The sequence below is a fragment of the Jaculus jaculus genome, chromosome X (genome assembly GCF_020740685.1).
Source record: "Jaculus jaculus isolate mJacJac1 chromosome X, mJacJac1.mat.Y.cur, whole genome shotgun sequence".
NCBI lineage: Eukaryota > Metazoa > Chordata > Mammalia > Rodentia > Dipodidae > Jaculus > Jaculus jaculus.
Window position 1 is genome coordinate 96828675 of NC_059125.1, and position 19195 is coordinate 96847869.

Genomic DNA, 19195 nt, shown 5'->3' on the forward strand with positions numbered 1-19195 from the left:
AAAATTATTATTCAAGGCTGGAGAGATGGTTTAGCAGTTAAGGCATTTGCCTGGGAAGCCTAAGGACTCAGGTTTGCTTCCCCAGTACCCATGTAAACCATATGCAAGAGGTAGCACATGCATCTGGAGTTTGTTTGCAGTAGCTAGAGGCCCTGGCATACCCATTCTGTTCCCTGATTTCTCTGCCTCTTTCTCACTCTCTCCCAAATAAATAAATAAAAATAAATATTTTTGTAGTTTGTCCAACTTCCTGTTATGTCACTCCTGTTCATTTTAAAATTTAAATATTATATTCACTTTGAAGTGATTTTTGATTTCTAGAAGCAATACAGATTCTTGCTTTAGTGGCTTATGGGACAAAACGAGTAGGGCTCCAGTTATAAAATTGAATTTTTTTCCCTGTAGAGGACAAGATATACCTTGGGGGTAGTTGAGACTTTTGTAGGAATGGAAACCAAGCTCCATAACAGGAAAATAAAATAATAAAATAAAAAGAATTTGTCCTTGTCAGAGCCAGTAGCAATTTGGGTTTTACCAAATAATTTGCAGGCTATGAGAAAGAGAATTTAACCATTCTCTCAGGATCCAGTGAAAGAGCCACTAGGACAGTTAGTGTAGAGAAGCAGTTGCTCCTACTCCCAGAAGAGCCTTAGATGTGTATGGTCCCTTTGGGTGTTTTGTGGCAACTTCATTTCTATGTCTGACTATTGCAGCATTTCTGGTGCTCAAGTCAGCCCAAGCCCTAGAGATTTTGCCTCTCAGACTACTCAGACTTACAACTTCAGAGAACATCCAAACAATCACATAGCTCAAAATTGGGGAGCCACTGTAGTCAAGTTGTGAATTGGTGTAATGGCATAGCAAACAACATCATTTGCCATTGTTTTTTTGTCTTCTGAGGAAATAATACCACTTTCCTTTAATCCTAAATACATACTTGGACAATAAAGTAAAGAAAAAATTCAAATCCAACCAGACATGGTGGCTCATGCTTATAATCTCAGCACTCAGGAGGCTGAGGTGGGAAGATCACCATGAGTTCCAGGCCAGGCTAGGCTACAAAGTGAGTTCCAGGTCAGTCTGCACTAGAGTGAGACTCTGCCTCAAAAAATTCAAGTCCTTTGATTTAGGAAACAAAACTACTTAAGGATTGTCTATTAAAGCCAAATAAACCTGGATTTCAATGTAAACTCTTCTACTTACCAGTATATTGCTTTGTATAAATCATATATCTCCTCTGGGTACAGTCTCTGTAGGCAAACTTCATGGTAGCTTTGAGTTTTTCAGTCATATTGAAGTTCTTGATTCTCATCCAACTAGATCACGCTTTCCCTTCCCATCTCTCCTTAATTTCCCCTGTCTTTCTATCCTGCCTTATAGAATAAAGTGCAGAAGCAATTGAGTAAGATACTTGACATCAGCATCTGGCCTACACACACACACACACACACACACACACACACACACACGAATGTGAAGGGCTGGGGAGATGTCTCAATAGTTAAAGGCAGTTGCTTGAAAAGGTTGATGACTTGGATTTGATTCCTTAGTACCCAAGTAAAGTAAAATGCACAAGGTGGCACATGTGCCTGGAGTTCATTTGCAGTGGCAGGAGGCACTAGTGCAACTATATTATCCCTCTCGATGTCCCTCTCTAAATAAATAATTTTTTTTAAATTAAAAGACAGTAAGGCATTACAGTGCATGTCTTTAATCCCAGTACTCAAGAGGCTGAGGTGAGAGGATTGTTATAAGTTCAAGGTCAGCCTAAGACTATGGAGTGAGCTCCAGGTCAGTCTGGGCTAGAGTGAAACCCTGCTCATTTCTTTCTATATTTTTGTTCATTTTTATTTATTTATTTGAGAGTGACAGAGAGAGAGAGAGAAAGAGGGGGAGACAGAGAGAAAAGGGGAGAGAATGGGCGCACCAGGGCCTCCAGCCCCTGCAAACAAACTCCAGACGGCTGCATCCCCTTATGCATCTGGCTAACATGGGTCCTGGGGAATCAAGCCTCAAACTGGGGTCCTTAGGCTTCACAGGAAAGTGCTTAACCACTAAGCCATCTCTCCAGCCCAATTTTTAAAAAAAATACCGAATATCATTAACCATTAGGAAGATGCAAATCAAAATCATTGTTAGATGCTACTTGCATCAACTAATGTTGCTATAATAAATATAACAAGTGTTGGCAAGGATATTAAGAAACTGAAATTTTCATACACTGCTAGTAGTATTGTCAAATTTGATGGTTATTTTTAATTTTTTTATTTATGAGAGAGAGAAAGAGATGAGGGAAGAGAGAGATAATGGGTTTGCTAGGCCCTCTTGCCAGTGCAAATGAGCTCCAGATGCATGCCATCACCACTTTGTGCATCTGGCTTTGCATGGGTACTGGGGAATTGAGCCCAGGCTGGCAGGGTTTGCAAGCAAGTGTCTTTAACCACTCAGAAATCTCCTCAGCCTTCACAGTTACTTTAGAAAACATCTTTGTAGTTCTTCATAATTTATACAGTTATTATACAACTTAGTGATTCAATTAAGTATATACCTAAGAAAACTTAAATGATGTTTGCATACAAAGCTTATACACAAATAGTTACTAACGATGATGTCATAACATGGATGAATCTTGACAACCTTATGGAAAGTTAAAGAGGCAGACACAGGAGCCCCATATTGTATGACTACATATATATGTAAACTATCCAGAATGGGCAAATTCATTGAGAAATAAAAGATAAAATTATATGACGGAAGCAAGGGACAAAGTGAAATAGGTACATCATTTTGCACTAATGAGTACAGGGCTTCTTTTTATGGTGGTAAAAATACCTATCTTAGTTTTCAGTTTCTGCTAATGTAGTAAAACTACTGGATTTTATGGCCTGTGAATTACACTTCAATAAAGCTGCTTGAAATATTAAAATATGCATGTTATGCAGAAATATGAAGGTCGAAATCAGAAGAAACCATGTATATTTATGGCACTGAGACGGTAAAATGGCAAGGCAGATTGAAGTGTTTATCTTAAAAATAACAACCTCTTTTGAATTATTGGATTTTTATGTTGGTGTAGGTATCCATTTTATTTTTAAAAATGAACTAAAAGTAGAAGAAACACGCATTGTGGAGACAAGTCAAAAGAGATTCAGATGGCTGGGATCTGATGTGGAAGCCATAATTCTGTAAAATATTTTGAGACAAATACTCTACTAGTATTGTCAAACTTTGAAATCTAGAGCTATACTCATTTAGCAAAGAATTATAACCTCTCTCCTGCTGTTTCTTTGAGGTGGCAAGTTTATATTGTTAAGAATTAAATTACATGAGCCAAGTGTGATGGCTCATGCCAGTTACCCCAGCATTTGGGAGGTGGAGTCAGGATTATTAGAAGTTCAAGACCAGCCAAAGCTAGGTTGAGGCCAGCTGGGTGGGAAAGTTACATGCTTAAGTGTATGGATTCGATTAGGAGCAGAACTGGAGCAAGCGCTGAGGTCTCCCAATCCAAATGATTATTAATATATTTATTTCTTAAGCTTCTATTAGGTGTTGTATTGTAGCAGAAAGAACAAGATAAATTCTTTGCTTTAAAAAGGGAAAGTTGGGTTGGCGAGATGGCTTAGCGGTTAAGGCACTTGCCTGTGAAGCCGAAGCTTAAGGACTCAGCTTTGATTCCCCAGGACTGACATAAGCCAGATGCAAGAGGTGGTGCATGCATCTGGAATTCATTTGCAGTGGCTGGAGGCCCTAGTGTGCTCATTCTCTCTCTCTCTCTTCCTTTTTCTCTCTCCTTCTCTTTCTCTCTCTCAAATAAATACATTTTTTTTAAGTAAAGAGAAAGTCTAGGAGCTGTGAATGTAGCTCAGTTGGTAAAATGCCTGCCTTTCATGCAGGAAGCCATGGAGTTCAATCCTCAGTATTCATAAAACCGAGTCTGGTGGTGCATGCCTATAATATCAGCACTGGAGAAAGTGGAAGCAGCAGGACCAGAAGTTCAAGGTCATCTTCTGATACATAGCCAAGTTCAAGGCCAGACTGGACCACATGGGCCTTTGTCTCAAGAAAAAAAAAAAAAGAAGAAAAAGAAAACTTTAGAAAGGACATGTATGTATACCAATGATATCTGACAAATAATAGTTAAATTTTAGAAACTATATTTCCACATCTCTTTTTAGTATTAACAACTATAAAGTGAGATGAGGGACATCCTAAATAGTTCAGATGGTAACACAACAGATATTCAACTTACCAGAGGCATTCGGAAAATCAAAGGGGCTTTCTTTCCAGGAGGACTTTAGCACACCAGCACCAATAGGGGCCAATTGGGTCCAGGACCCAAGAGGGGGTACAATGCTCAGTAAATATGCCATTATCTAGGGGAGGATGGTACCCACCTTTCAGTTTTCTGCTTCTATTCCTGGGCATAGGCAAGACTTCCTTCAGCCCTCCAAGTGTCTGCTAATGCAGGGGAAGGTAAGAGGCAACACAAGACAGCAACTGTACTAAACACCACATCTACTTCACTCCACTATCCTTGAAAGGTAAGTTTGATCCACATTTCATGCATAACAATGAAGCTATGTCATTGGTAGGAAAAACGATTCCTCCAAATTTAAGTTCCAAAAGTAATGTGAATTTGCCTATCATTTTCCATTCTGACAAGACCTTCAAGTCTTTCCACTGCCTTCATAAGCTCTACAAGTAGTTATTTTGATTGTCTGGAACACAGTGGTTTCTTATTTTGTATAACTTTTATTTCTTTTATGAAAAAAGTCATATATATGAAAGGAGGAAGTAAATGAGAAAGAGAGTAATCTCATATCCCATCACACAGAGAAAACCCTATTTCTGTTGGGGTTACTCAGTTGTATAGTTTTCTTTATGTGTAGATTTATTATATAACAATATACACTGTTTTTCAAGAATTGTCTGATACTGCATCTGTGGTTATGCAAACTGTTTATTGTTGTCTACAGCGTACCATGAACATCTCTTCCATGCACATGGGTGAAAGTCCTGTACTAAAAGACAGAGGACTGTCTGCTGGTAACGAGTGACACCTAAAGGACAGTATCAGCATAAGGTTAAAGCACATAGCCCGGCAAATGCCTGCCAGGGAAAGCAAGGCTGGCAATATTTCCCATCAGAGAAATCAGAATTAAAGGCCAAAGACTTTAAACATATGGAGCATCTTCTAAATCCTTCTGGCCCCTCCCTCCGCCCCGGACTCCTCGGACACCCCTGTGGCCCCTGGGGGCGAACGCATCCTGGGCCTCTCTCTGCATCCAGTGAAAACCTCCCATTTTCTGCTTTTTCCTGAGCTCCTCCTGAGCCCTTGACACATCTGCACAATCTCTCACCACCTCCTCACTGCTCAAGTGCCTGTCCTGTGAGTCCTCCTGAGAGTCCTTGGGGGAATCATCTGTCCCCCTGTCCGTTTTTCGTTTTGCTTTCCGGGGCACATAATCTTCAGCAGGGCGCTTTTCGGCTGCCCTGGGCTCACTGGCTGGCTTGGCCTGGGACTCGGGCTTCCCCTCCCCTGGGGGCTTGCCCTCCCCTCCCGACTTCCCCTGACTGTCTGGCTCGCCCTGGTCTTTTGCTTGGCCCTGCTCGTCTGGCTCTCCCTCATCCTCGGACTTTCCTTGGCGCGCAGGCTTCCCTTCTGAGTCTGACTTGTCTTCATCTGGATTCCCTTCATCTTCTGTACTTCCTTCATCTTCTGCCATTCTCTTGTTTTCTGGCTTTCCTTCATTTTCTTTGTAGAACTGTTCCATGTTGAGATTTTCCTCTTTTTCCTGGCCTACAAGAAAAATACAGATTCTTGAGGGTTTATGGTATAGAACATGGCGGTAATAGTTGCTGTCCTTGACTCATACTTGTCCTGTGAATCACCTTGTAAGTGGACTCCACTCTTACATTCATTCTTTTCCTTCCCACTTAATAACTAACCTTGCACAAAGTTCCACAGGTGTTTGTCCCTACAGTTCAGGGAACATGCTGAGAGCTGTGTAGAAGTGTATTGGTTCCCAAACTTTATTGTGGCCTAGGATATGCCCATACCAGTACTAAACTGGGTAGTTCCAATTTAAACAGAACATGCAGGAATCCGAGCAGTCTTATCTCCTTTACCCCCATGTCTGCCAGTGTAATGCCTATAACTATAGACAGGACAGAACAATATCCAGTTATCAAATTTCAGGGCTACTCTGGTATTCTTCAAAGGACACCACAAATATCACACTTTTCTCTCACTTTAATACTTTGTACTCTAGCCTCACCAGTCATAAAACATCCATTCCCTTGGGACATTGGCAAGAATTATGTGTCCTGGAACTGCACTAAGGCTTATTAGAGGAGATATGGCAAACAGTGGCCTCTCCAACTTTTTGCTTTGGTTTAAGTCACTCCTACTTCTAGGGGTCATGGTGCAGATAACCTTCTCCCACTGACCTGCACTGCAATTACAGGATTTTCCTTTTCTTGGTTGAATTGGTGTCCACAACCGCAGACCTGCAAACCTGCAGAAAGACAGGAAACAGATGGTGGACAGAGGATTGTGGAAGCAAATGACCGGCAAGTAGGACACACACTCTTCAAAACTTTCCCAACTTTTACCATCCTCTTGTCCTTTCTCTTTCATTCTCCGACTCTCCTTTTATAGTTCTCTCATAAAAGCTCCCCTTTTTCTAATACTGGTAAGTGACAAAACATATTTCTAAGGTGTTTTTATGTTTCTGAAGCCCCACCCCAAATTCTCTCTCACTTCACTAAAATGAGTGTGATGTTAAGAAAGCAGATTCTACCCCACTCAGGTCTCCACATTCCCCTCAATCAGAGCACCCAGATACCACACCATTTCTCTGAAAATGGAGAAGGTAGAGGCAGCAGGTGCAGGGCAGATATGGCCATAGCACTCCTGTCATCTCTTCTTCCCCACATACACACACACAAAAAAACACACATTTCCCTGAAATGAAAGAGACAAAGTATTTCTTCACTCCTATACTTTTAGTCTATGATACCACCTCTGAACCCTTCTTAGTTCCGAAGCCACTAATTCTCAACAGGAAGCAGAACCCCAGCCAAAACCTGCTTCCTTCCTCTGTAGCAAAACTCACCCCAGGCCCTCTCATGCCACCATTTCAGGGTCAAAAATGGTTGGAGAAGGTGAAGGGATAGGAAGAGCTTAGACCTGGACCAGGATCAGGCCACCTTCCATATTCTGAGGTCACTGCCTGTGCTACTACTCTAAAGGGATTAGTTCATTTCCCCCCACCACCAACCCCTCCTCCAGCACCTCTTCTCTATTAGGTATATGTAGCTCCATTGCTGGCTTCCTAGGAGATCCCAATTGGTACTCAGTCTCTACTCCCGATCCCTCTCCAGCCCCTCACTTCATCCATTTCTTGCACCAAATGGGTTGGCATCTGGAAAGGAGTAGAGAATCCAGTCTTGGATCTGCTCTGGTCTTTGCCTTCTGTCATCTCTACTGAGTGATCTGCAGGCAGTGAGGAATTTATAGCTATTCCAGGGAGATGACTCCTTCTCACATTTCCCTCTGCCAGAAACCCACATTTCTCTAGGGAAATAAGAGCTGCTACCCTCTCTCTCCCCAAACACTCACACAATTTCCTGCGCCAAAATGAATGGGGGTGGAAAGGAGGTGGTATCTGGAAAGCAAGCGCAATTCTTTCCTCATTACTGTCTGTTCATTACCACCCCTCCCTCAGCGATCTCCCGGCTCACACTGACCTGCAGCGATATAGGGCAGTTGCTTCCCCTCTGACTCTCAGTCTCAAGTCTGCCTTTCTCCACGGAGATAAGGAGCTGGTACCTGGAGGAAAGAGACTTCTGCATACGTTGGCTCCTGATCACGTGAGAAAAACGTCACCACGGGCTCGGGTCCCTCGTTCCCCCCTCCCAGCACCAGAAAGTGCGTCAGGAGCCAGCCCACTTCTTCCCTCACTACCCCCACCTCCTTCTCTCCCTTCCCCCACAGCACGGGGCCCAGTCATTCATTTTGGTCTTTGGTAATCCCAGAGGTCAAATGACCCTGGACATATCCTGTGGTATGTGTTTAGTCTTGTGTGGTTATTATGAGTGGGTGTTGGGGGGGGAGGTGTACCTTCTCCTAGGACGACTGGCTGTTAATGTCTCTGAGGAATTTTTTTTTTTTTTTGTCATTCTCGCCTTTTATCTCAAGGCATCTACTTCTTCAATCTGCTTCTCCACTTAGCCACTGATGCTCAATCTGCTCCTGGTCTAGACCTTCACACAAAGGGCACAGAGTTGATTGTTAAATACGGAAGCAAAGAGAGAGAGAGAGAGAGAGAGAGAGAGAGAGAGAGAGAGAGAGAGAGAGAGAGAGAGAGAGAGAGAGATTTTATTTTATTTCTAATATTTTCGTTTTATTTAACTTACTCTTCTGAGCATGAGTTGTTCTTATAGACACGAAATTAAATGAGGTTGTTTCAGTTAGGATAAAGTGCTTAAGATGGAGATGTGGATGGGGAACAAAATTCCAAAACATTTCCACTCAAAAGTTTGGAATTGAATTGAATCTGATACATACAAAACATACATTTTTTTTTTTCATGAATTGCTGGTACTATCTTGTATTGTTTTTAAAACATGCATAATTATTTAATGTTCCCAATTTCTGAATCCCTGATAGACATGCCAAAATCTGATGATTGACAGAATGTCAGCTTTGCAAATATAGGCTATGGCTATTTTCATTCATAGGTTTAGCTTTGGAGAAAGGAAACAGGTTTAGGTACCAGGTAGTCCAGATTGTGGTGGTTTCAGAGGCTGTGCATCATCCTTCCTGCCCTGGCAGGAGGAAAAGAATGTGCTGCCCATTTACCCATGTCCATGTTCCAGAGCTGCTTCTCTCCTCCTGCATTCAAGCACCAGACTCTGCTGAGACCATCTCTCCAAAAGATGCTCTCCTTAATGCATGCATTTATTTAGCTTATTACCTTGGCCCCACAAATACCCTCTAGGATAGCAGCCCTAATAAAGAGGAGACGGTGTGCTATTCCTGTCATGGAAACATGAACAGATCACTTCTACCCTCGTGCTTTTCACGGTATACATAAAACCTGGGGAAGTAATAATTGCTGCAGGGAGAGATCTCGGACCTGCCTGCTTTCTGCTTTTATTTACAGTTTCTCACTAGAAGCCTTCCTGGACTCAGCTATCTCTGACCTGACTTGGAAAATACAGTCTTCTGGGTCTTTCTACTCTGCTATCATGAAGCAAACAGGTGGACGTTTAAGGAGTCCCCACCTACAACCAAGTTGCCTGTTTATATGACATTAATCAAGAAAAACACATGTGAAATTTTGGCTCTCTAATAATAGTTTTGGTATATTTGCTATGTGAGTTATAATTATGAATTTCATGTATTTTATGAGAACAGTACATTTGGAGATTCATTAGGCAAAGATGACAGATCTAGTAGTTTCATTATTTAAGGATATGAACTCATAGTCAAACATATGTAAGTTCACAGCATTAGTAACCAAACAAGAGCTGTTTGTGTCTTGATTTTGTATTCCTAGCCTATAGAACTAAGAGAGAAAAAAAATGTGTGCATGGTATTTTTTTATGGAAGCACAAATAAATATAGTAGCTTTTTGATCATTTTTAAACCAGTAAGTATAGTATTTGGACTTTCTCCTTTTTCTATGATTATTTCCATTATTTGGAGTTATTAGAATTTCTTTATGAATTCCAGAAAGCATTTTTCTATTCTTAAAAATAGGTGTTGAATTTTTAAAATATTTTATTTATTTATTTGATAAATAGATAGAGAGATATAGACAGATATAGAGAGAATGGGCCTGCCAGGGGCTCTAGCCACTGTAAATGAACTCCAGACACTTGTGTCACCTTGTGTATCTGGATTTATGTGGGTACTAGGGAATTGAAACTGAATCCTTTTGTTTTATAGGCAAACGCCTTAACCACTAAGCCATCTTTCCAGCCCAGTTGCTGAACTTTTTATAGAGATTATATTGAATCTGTATATTATTTGGGGCAATACTTGCATCTTAACAAGCTTAAAATATTAATCAGTGAACATGAGAAGTCTTTCTAATTAGAGTCTTCTTAAATTATTTTAATATTTTATAGTTTTTATTGTATAAATGTTTTACCTTCATGGCTACATATATTTCTAAAGCAATTCATATTTATTTTGATGTTCTTATAAATGGAATTGTTTTCTTTGCAGCTTTTTTGTACTCATCACTTTGTTTTGAAGTATTGTGGATTAGAATCTTGGGCTTCACATGTGCCATACAAGTGCTCTATCACTGAGTTATATCTCCAACCTGCTTTTTCTAGTTTGGCTTTTGAAGACAGGGTCTTTCTATATAACACTGGGCGGCCTGATATTCTCGATATTGCCCAGGATGGGCTTGAACTAATCATAATCCTTCTACCTCAGTCTCCAGAGTTCTGAGAGTATAGTTTTGCACCAACACATGTTGCTTGGACCCTTCATAGCTATAAATAAAAATGCAACTTATTTATAAAATAAGTTTCTGAAAGTTTAGTGAATTGCTTTGTTAGTTATAACATTTTTGAAAATTTTAGGGTTCTCTATGTATGAAATCATGGTATCTGTGAATAGAAATAATTATACTTCCTCCTTTCCAATATGGATGAAGAAAGCATTATGTCTACCTGCTTGTAGGAACCCATTAAGGTATTTAAAGTTCTGTTAAATGTGGGGTTTTTTTTAGAGATTTTTTTTTCTAGCATTATGTAATTTAAGAAGTGAAATGTGTATCTTGCTTACTATCAGTAATGTTTAGACCTCCAAAGCAGATGAGGAGTACTCTGATGAGACTTTGTATTGTGATTTTAGTAAATGTAGAAATATGTAATTTTGATTTATGTTTTGGATATCCATGAGGATAGAGGTCCCAAAGTTATTTTCTCTAGAGGGGATATCTCTTTGGAAATGGCCCAAGTGTGTATAAAGCTGTGCAAGACTGTTTTTTTCTGATTAGTTAAGCCAGTGCTAAAAGCATTGCCTAACATTTGGCTAATTGTACTGACCCTTAGTTTCTATTGTTTATCAGGTTTGGCATGGTTAAGGGATGGGAAACGGGAGCATTCCACTTAGTTCCATAGCTTATAATAGTGATAATTTCATCCCTAGAATCTGTAAACTTCCATGCCTTTATACTAAGTTAAATCTCAATGAGCTCTCCAAGTAGCTAATAATTCTGGAAAGGACTAATTTCCAGTATTATGGCATCAGGCAAAAGATTGAGGCTTGAGGGTGCCATCCCCTCCTACAAGTGGATTATGAGAAAGGACCAAGATTTGACTCCATTGTATATCAAGGAAACCTTGGTAGTTCTGCTGAGCTTTATTGGTGTTCTTTCTATTATTCAGGCCATAGTTGGCAATTCTACACACAGTATACCAGAGTCAGGGTTTATGAGAGACTCTACTTCCAGAATAGCCTAGTATGTGGGCAGCAATTTTATTTTAATGCATATAGTATAGGAACAAGAATGGTGGTGTATTTATTGGAGGGAATTGTCCTCCAAAGCCTCATGTGTTTTGAATACTTGGTCCCAAGTTGGAAGTAATTTCTAGGGCCTTTAAGAGGTAGAACCTTGCTGGAGGAGGTGTGTCACTGGGGTGGACTTTATGGTAATATTACCTAGCTATAAGCACAATACTCAGACTACTTCCTTCCTGATGCTGTGAAGATGTGATGTGATCCAGTGTTACAGTTACTTTCTCATTCCTGGGACAAACACCTAACCAGAAGCAGCTTATGCTAGGAAATGGTTTCTTTCATGCTTACAGATTCCAAGGGAAGCTTTATCATGGTGGAAGCATCTGCCTCACTTCATTGTACAACTATAGCAGAGAGACAAAAGTCTGCACCAGCAAGCATGTACTGATGCCTGGATTCAAGATCCCCAGTACCTACTCCAGCAAGGGTCCACCCACTGAAGACTAATTAGGAAGTTTAATAAAAATTACCTTAGGCTATGGGTCCATTTACATTTAAACCACAACATTCTGCCACTGGCCCCCATAAATTCATGATCATCTCACAATGCAAAAGATACTGCTTCCAACTTCAAAAGTCCCCATACCACTTTTAAAACTGTTCAAAAGTCCAAAGTCTTGCCAGGTGTGCATACTTTTAATCCCAGCACTTGGGAGACAGAGATAGGAGGATGGCCTTGAGATTGAAACCAACCTGGAACTACAGAGTGAGTTCCAAGTAGGCAGTGACTTCCTCCTTGGAAAAGTCAAGCAAACAAACAAAAAAGACCAAAGTCTCATCTGGGATTTAATACTGTTTCTTAACTGTGAGCCCTGTAAAATCAAAACACAAGTTACAGACTTCCAACACGTAATGGCACAGGGTAACTATTCCCATTGTGAAAAGAAGGCATAACAATGAGAGACTTGACCAGTGCAAAAATAATATACAGCAGGCAAACCTCAAACATTTGTAGTTCCAAATCCAAAAACTGTAGCCAGTAACGAAGTGTCTGAGTTTCTAATTCTGCCCCTCACAGCCCAAAGAAAATTTTATTCTGAGCTGGCAGCTCTCCTTGGAGCTGTTCCACAGTCCTGGCATCCAAACTCTGGGGTCTCCATTTCAACCCATGGTTCATTTTCATAGCTCCATACAATAGCCTTACAGAATCTTCATTCAGGGATTTCAACCCTGCATCACATTGTCACATTTTAGCAGTTCCTGGAACCATGTGCACTTCATGACCCATTTTCCTGCATTCTCATGCTTCCAAAACCAGTACCAGATGGGCAGCATAACCAAATTTGTAAAACCCATATGGTGGGGTGGGGATAAAGATTGACCTTGAAGAGCACAATACTCCTTCAAAATTCTTTTTTTTATTTTTTATTTTTATTTTTTTGGTTTTTTGAGGTAGGGTCTCAGTCTAGCCCAGGCTGACCTGGAATTCACTATGTATTCTCAGGGTGGCCTTGAACTCATGGTGATCCTCCTACCTCTGCCTCCCAAGTGCTGGGATTAAAGGCGTGCGCTGCCATGCCCAGCTCCTTCAAAATTCTTTAGGAACTTTGCTTTCAAAAGAATTTGCATTATTACTAGCTTGAACCTTTCAAGTTGGGTTTTGCCTCTTTATTACTATCCCAGTACAAAATAGTTGTACCATCTTTAATGGTGGCACTCTCCTTAACAATTACAGCTTAAATCTATAATCAGCCTCTGTGCCTATAACTTCAAACTTGCTTACATTTCTTACTGTGACAAACTTTACATCTTTCATGTCTTTTTGTTCTATACCTTCTGCCAATCATGCCAGTCCATTACTTCTAAATTCAATTTTGCTCATCTTCTCAGGATAAGGGTGGAACACAGCCAGCATTTCTGCTAGTAGCCCAGTTCCAACAATATTCTTTCTTTCTTGGAAACTTCATAAACCAAGCCTTCACAATCCGCAGTTGTCTTTGCATTTAGAATTTTCAAGCTTTCACCATAATAGCCAATCAAGATCTGTTTACAACACAGTCCATACAACCAAATCATTCCATATTCCTCTCACAAACACATTCCAAAAGACCAAAACCCACAGACAGATTCATGTCATTAATGACCCCACTTTTTTGTACCATTTTATATTGTAGTTAACTTTGCATTACTGGGACAAAATACCTTACCAAAATCAGTTTATGGGGGGGATGGTTTATTTTGGCTTACATTCTTGAGTGAAAGCTTCATGATGGCAGAGGAAAGCCATGGTATGAGCTGCAGCTGGACCTCACCTCTGCCATGATAGTTGGAAATAGCAGCAAGAGAGTGAGCCATCTAACACTAGCAAGCCAGGGCTAATAAATTTCCAGACCCACCCCCAGCAGTACACCTCCACCAGCAAAGTTCCTCCTCCTAAACTGCCATCAGCTTGGAATCAAGTATTCAAAACATATGAGTTGCCAGACATGGTGGCACATGCCTTTAATCCCAGCACTTGGGAGGCAGAGGTAGTAGGATTGCCATGAGTTCAAGGCCACTCTGAGACTACATAGTAAATTCCAGGTCAGCCAGAGCTAGAGTGAGACCCTACCTCGAAACAAAAACAAAAGCAAAAAATCAAAATATATGAGTTTATGGGAAACACCTAACTTAAACCACCACACCCAAATTTCCTGCTTATGCCATGCCTTCCCTACTATGATGAAACATCCCCTTAAAACTGTAAGCTGAAATAAATACTTGCCTTACATAAGTTGCTTCTGGTCAGATGTGTTGTCCTAGCAATGCTACAAGGGCTTTAATATTAGAAGCCCACAAGCAACTTATGGTCATTATAGGTGGTTCATAAAATTCATGAAGCATCAAAGAAAGACTCTTATATTTCTATAGAAAAGTAGCCTGGGACTACAGAGTGAGTTTCAGGTCAGTCTGGGCTAGAGTGGGACCCTGCCTTGGAAACAAAAACAAAAACAAAAACAAAAACAAAAAATAAAGTAGTCTTTAATACCACTGATAGGAATACCTACCCTGTTGCTACCATCCTTCACTGACATTAGAATCCATCATGTTCAGATTGCCAATGAGGGCTAAAGACCAGTGGCTCTCCAGGAACCCTCCAGGACTTCAGCATCAGATTCAGATTGCTGAGACATCCAGCCTCGTGGCTGATCAGGTACCAGGTTCTCAGATAATCCAGCCTGAAGACAATCACTGTTTGACTGCCCAGCCTTTATTATGTAAAACAATAAAAATAAATCTCCTTTATAATAGTCATTTCATAGGTTCTGTTCTTCTAGAGAACTCTAGCTAGTACAGATGAATTGATTTGTAAGTGGCAACATGAGTAAGATTAAGTTAAATTTGTAAATGAGGCATGTTGCATCCAGAACCTAGAAAGGAATGAAGTATAAATTTTTAAAAAATATTTCATTTTTTTTATTTATTTGAGAAAGAGAAAGCAAAGGGGAAAGAGAGAGTAAGGGAGAGAATGGGCACACCAAGGCCTTTAGCCACTGCAACCAAACTCCAGATGCATGCACCACTTTGTTCATTGAGCTTACATGTGTACTGAGGAATCAAACCTGGGTCCTTTGACTTTGCAGATCAGCACCTTAACTACCAAGCCATCTCTCCAATCCTATAGAGCAAATTTTTATGTTCCTATTAGTGTGTCAGATGGATTTTCTTGGAAGAAGATGTTATCAATGTTGTATTATATCAGTACACTTGGTAAAAGTAGGTGCAATTAAGGTATTTTCTTTTAGACTGTAATGACAATGCTGTTGAAGTAACTTGTGGGACAGCTAGTAAATGTGTATTGTTTCCTTGGGGGCAATAGCAGACTCTACCTGAGATATATTGATATAGTCCTTGACTAAATCATACTAGTGAAAGATAAAATAACAAAATCTTTACAAGTAATTGATAAGATTAAGTTATATTGTGTACAGGGACATAAATAAATAGGACCACAGCTTCAAATTTGGATTTAATTTTAATTCATAACACAGTATTCATTTTCCTTAAGGCTTAAAAAGAAGAAAATTGGGCTGCAAATGGAGGAGTAATGGAATTAGTCACCACTTTGTTGATTAGGTCTTAATAAGTTTTATTCCCTAAAGCCTCTGTTTTAATTTACATTGGGTCATCTTAAGTATTTCAAATGGGGGTGTAAATGGTTATTATTTTATCAAGCCAATTTGTAATTATAAATGCCCCTAATTCATTACTCATAGTGTCAGAGCGTTTCTGTCTACTATGGGATATTTTATTGTAATGAATTCTATTATTATAGGAAATTTAGTCAATATTATATTTAAAATGTAGGATATATTTTTCATTATCTTATATTTAGATACTTTTATAAGCTTGTTGGTAGTACCATGCTCAAGTTTAGTTGGATCCGCTGTAATAATCATGATAAGACCTCAGTACTATTAAGTTTTGAAACATTGCCAGTTAATGCAATGTTTCAGGTATGCACAGGTATGACCAGAACTTGTATGTTTAGACCCTTGTATCTGTAGAATTTTAAGTCATGTAGAAAAAAAAGAGGACTTATTAACCAAAATTAGAATAACAATCAAGTAGATAAGCTGACCCATTCTGTGGATAGTGGTCAACCTCTTTCCTCAGCCACCCTGTCATTGCCCAATGGGCCCATGAACAAAGTGGCCATGCAGGCTGTGCATGGGCCCAACAAGATGGACTTACACTAACTAAGGCTGACCTGGCTATGGCTACTGGTGAGTGCCAAATCTGCCAGCAGCAGAGGCCAACTCTGAGCCCCTGATATGTTAGCATTCCTCGGGGTGACCATTCAGCAACTTGGTGGCAAGTTGACTACATTGGACCTCTTCCATCATGGAAAGGGCAGCGTTTTGTCCTTACTGGAATAGTCACTTATTCTCTCCTGCACGTAGTGCTTCTCCAAAGCTACCATGGTCTTACCATGTGCCCCACCACCCTGAAGCAGCTGGCTTGACAGAATGGTAAAATGGCCTTTTAAAGAAACAGATACTGTACCAACTAGGTGGCAATAGCTTGGAGGTCTGGGGGAGTGTCCTCCAGCAGGCTGTATATACTCTGAATCATTGTCCTATACATAGTGCTGTTTCTCCTATAGCCTGGATTCATGGGTCCAGGAATCAAGGGGTGGAAATGGGAATGGTCCCACTTACCATCAGCCCAAGTGACCCATTAGCCAAATGTTTGCTCCCCGTTCCTGCAGCCTTACACTCTGCTGGCCTAGAGGTCCTGGTTCCAGAGGGGGGAGTGCTTTTGCCAGGAGGCACAAAAAAAAAAAAAACATTCCATTGAACTGGAAGCTCCCCCCTGTCCACTTTGGGCTCCTGATGCCCTTGAGTGAACAGGCTATGAAAGGAGTTATGGTGGTGGCAGAGATGATTGATCCAGACTACCAGGGGTAAATTGGACTTCTCCTCCACAATGGAGATAAGGAAGAGTATGTCTGGAGTTCAGGAGATCCTTTAGGGCATCTCTTGGTGTTACCATGCCCCTTTATCAAAGTCAATGGACAACTGCAACAACCCAATCAAGGCAGTGTGATAAATGGCCTAGGTCCTTTAGGAATGAAGGTATGGGTCACCCCTCCAGGTAAAGAATCAAGACCTGCTGAAGTGCTTGCTGAAGGTGGAGGAAATACAGAATGGATAGAAGAAGAAGACAGTTACAAATACCAGCTAAGGCCACGTGACCAGCTACAGAAACAAGGAATGTAATTGCCATGTGTGTTTCTGTCTTACCTTGTTAAGAATGTTTGTACATACTTATACCAATATTAAAATGCTTTTGTTCTTCCACTATTTCTGTATTAGGAAATTAATACTGATTAAGATCATATAGGCAGTTAGGCTCTGTTGAATTTGTATTTGAATTATATTAGAGACTGAGCATTCCTTATGGAACCTTGCTTTGTATGGGTTGGGGGCGGGGAGATTGTGTGTTTCTGGTTGTACGAGGGATAGATATATCACGTTAGGCAGAGTCATGACCTTGTACTGTCTTCATTTGGAAATTAAGTACAATGTAAGGAGATATGGTTTGGTGTCAAGTTGACAAGGGGTGGACTTGTGATGGTTAAGTTTGTGTCAACTTGATCTGTTTAGGAATCCACAAACATTCCTCATAAGTGGGTCTTTGAGATTGCTTCCAGGAAGGATTAACTAAAGGAGGAATCCTTCCCCCAGGGTGAGCCCTTACCCCAGAGTTGGCGCCTCCCCTATCCCGAGGGGAGGCTTTATCAAAAGAAGCTCTGGGAAGAACGGTATTCTCCTCCCCTCCCACCTGGTTGCTGGTGCTGCTTGCAGTTTGCCTGTTTAAAACCTGTCAATTTCTTTTTATTTATTTATTTATTTGAGAGTGGCAGACAGAGAGAGAGAAAGAGGGATAGATGGAGGGAGGAAGAGATATAAAGAGAGAGAATGGGCACATCAGGGCCTCCAGCCACTGCAAAAGAACTCCAGATGCATGTGTCACCATGTGCATCTGACTTATATGGGTACTGGGGAATCAAGCCTTGAACCAGGGTCAGGCTTCACAGGCAAGCGCTTAACCGCTAAGCCATCTTTCCAATTTCCTGTCAGTTTCTTTTTGATGGCATCTTTAGAGCTAGGATGAATCATCTTGCTTTTTTAAAAATATTTTTGTTCATTATTTATTTATTTATTTGAGAGACAGACACAGAGAGAAAGACACATAGAGGGAGAGAGAGAGAATGGGTGCACCAGGGCTTCCAGCCACTGCAAACGAACTCCAGATGCGTGCGCCCCTTGTGCATCTGGCTAAGGTGGGACCTGGGGAACCGAGCCTCGAACCAGGGTCCTTAGGCTTCACAGGCAAGCGCTTAACTGCTAAGCCATCTCTCCAGCCCTCATGTTGCTTTTTAACAGAGTACTTTCAGGAGCCCAGAATATAAATACTAGGTCTTCTTTCTTAGATTCTTTTGTTTCATATGTGATGTCGTACAATGCATACCAGCAATCATTCAGAGGTGGCAGCTTCACAAAAGATGTGTAGCGGTCCACTTCAGTATCACTAATATTACCCACCAAGATCTGCTTTGCTTCCTCTACCATGATTTTTCTGTTGTCATCGCTTAAACAGAAGAGAACTGCTTTCTTTTTTTTTGTTAATCTCCTCTTGTGCAGAAGATTGTCCTACTTTCATATCATTAAAAACATTGACGACTTTATCATTCACTGTAACTCCAGATGCCATAGTGCCAGTGGCTGTGGCTGCAAAGGCGACAGGCGCTCCGGCTTGGTGGTGGCACTCTATTTTTTATATTAATTATTTGTGTATGTATGAAAGAGAGGGGTGGGAGAGAGAAACAAGAATGGGCATGCCAGGCCCTCCTGCCACTACATACAAAATCTAGACACATGCACCAATTTGTGAGTCTGGCTTTTTGTGAGTACTGGAATTGAATCCTGGGTCCAGAAGCTTTGCAAGTAAGCACCTTTAACCAATGAGACATCTCTCCAGTCATGTTTGTGTTTAAATCAACCATTTGTGGATTAAGTGAGGAGTATGTTGAGAATGCTATTCTATCTCATACATTATATTCTTATCTGCAATTTTGACAGTTATCTTATAGGTTATAGTATATATCTTTAAACTATCAAGATCTACCTTTCAATATAGAGTACGAAAGAACTTCCATTA

General features: G+C 40.6%; 1 protein-coding gene and 1 pseudogene across 1 annotated transcript; both read right to left on the reverse strand.

Annotated features, from left to right (window-relative positions):
• Window positions 1-4942: 4942 nt before the first annotated feature.
• Window positions 4943-7886, reverse strand: Tceal5 (transcription elongation factor A like 5). Its single transcript, XM_012948934.2, has 3 exons — window positions 7753-7886; window positions 6451-6518; window positions 4943-5800 (listed from the first exon to the last, which is right to left on the reverse strand). The coding sequence occupies exon 3, from the start codon at window positions 5772-5774 to the stop codon at window positions 5175-5177; it is 600 nt and encodes a 199-aa protein (XP_012804388.1). The 5' UTR covers window positions 5775-5800; window positions 6451-6518; window positions 7753-7886; the 3' UTR covers window positions 4943-5174.
• A 6709-nt stretch (window positions 7887-14595) lies between these two features.
• Window positions 14596-18748, reverse strand: LOC101613446 (annotated as a pseudogene).
• Between the last annotated feature and the right edge of the window lie 447 nt (window positions 18749-19195).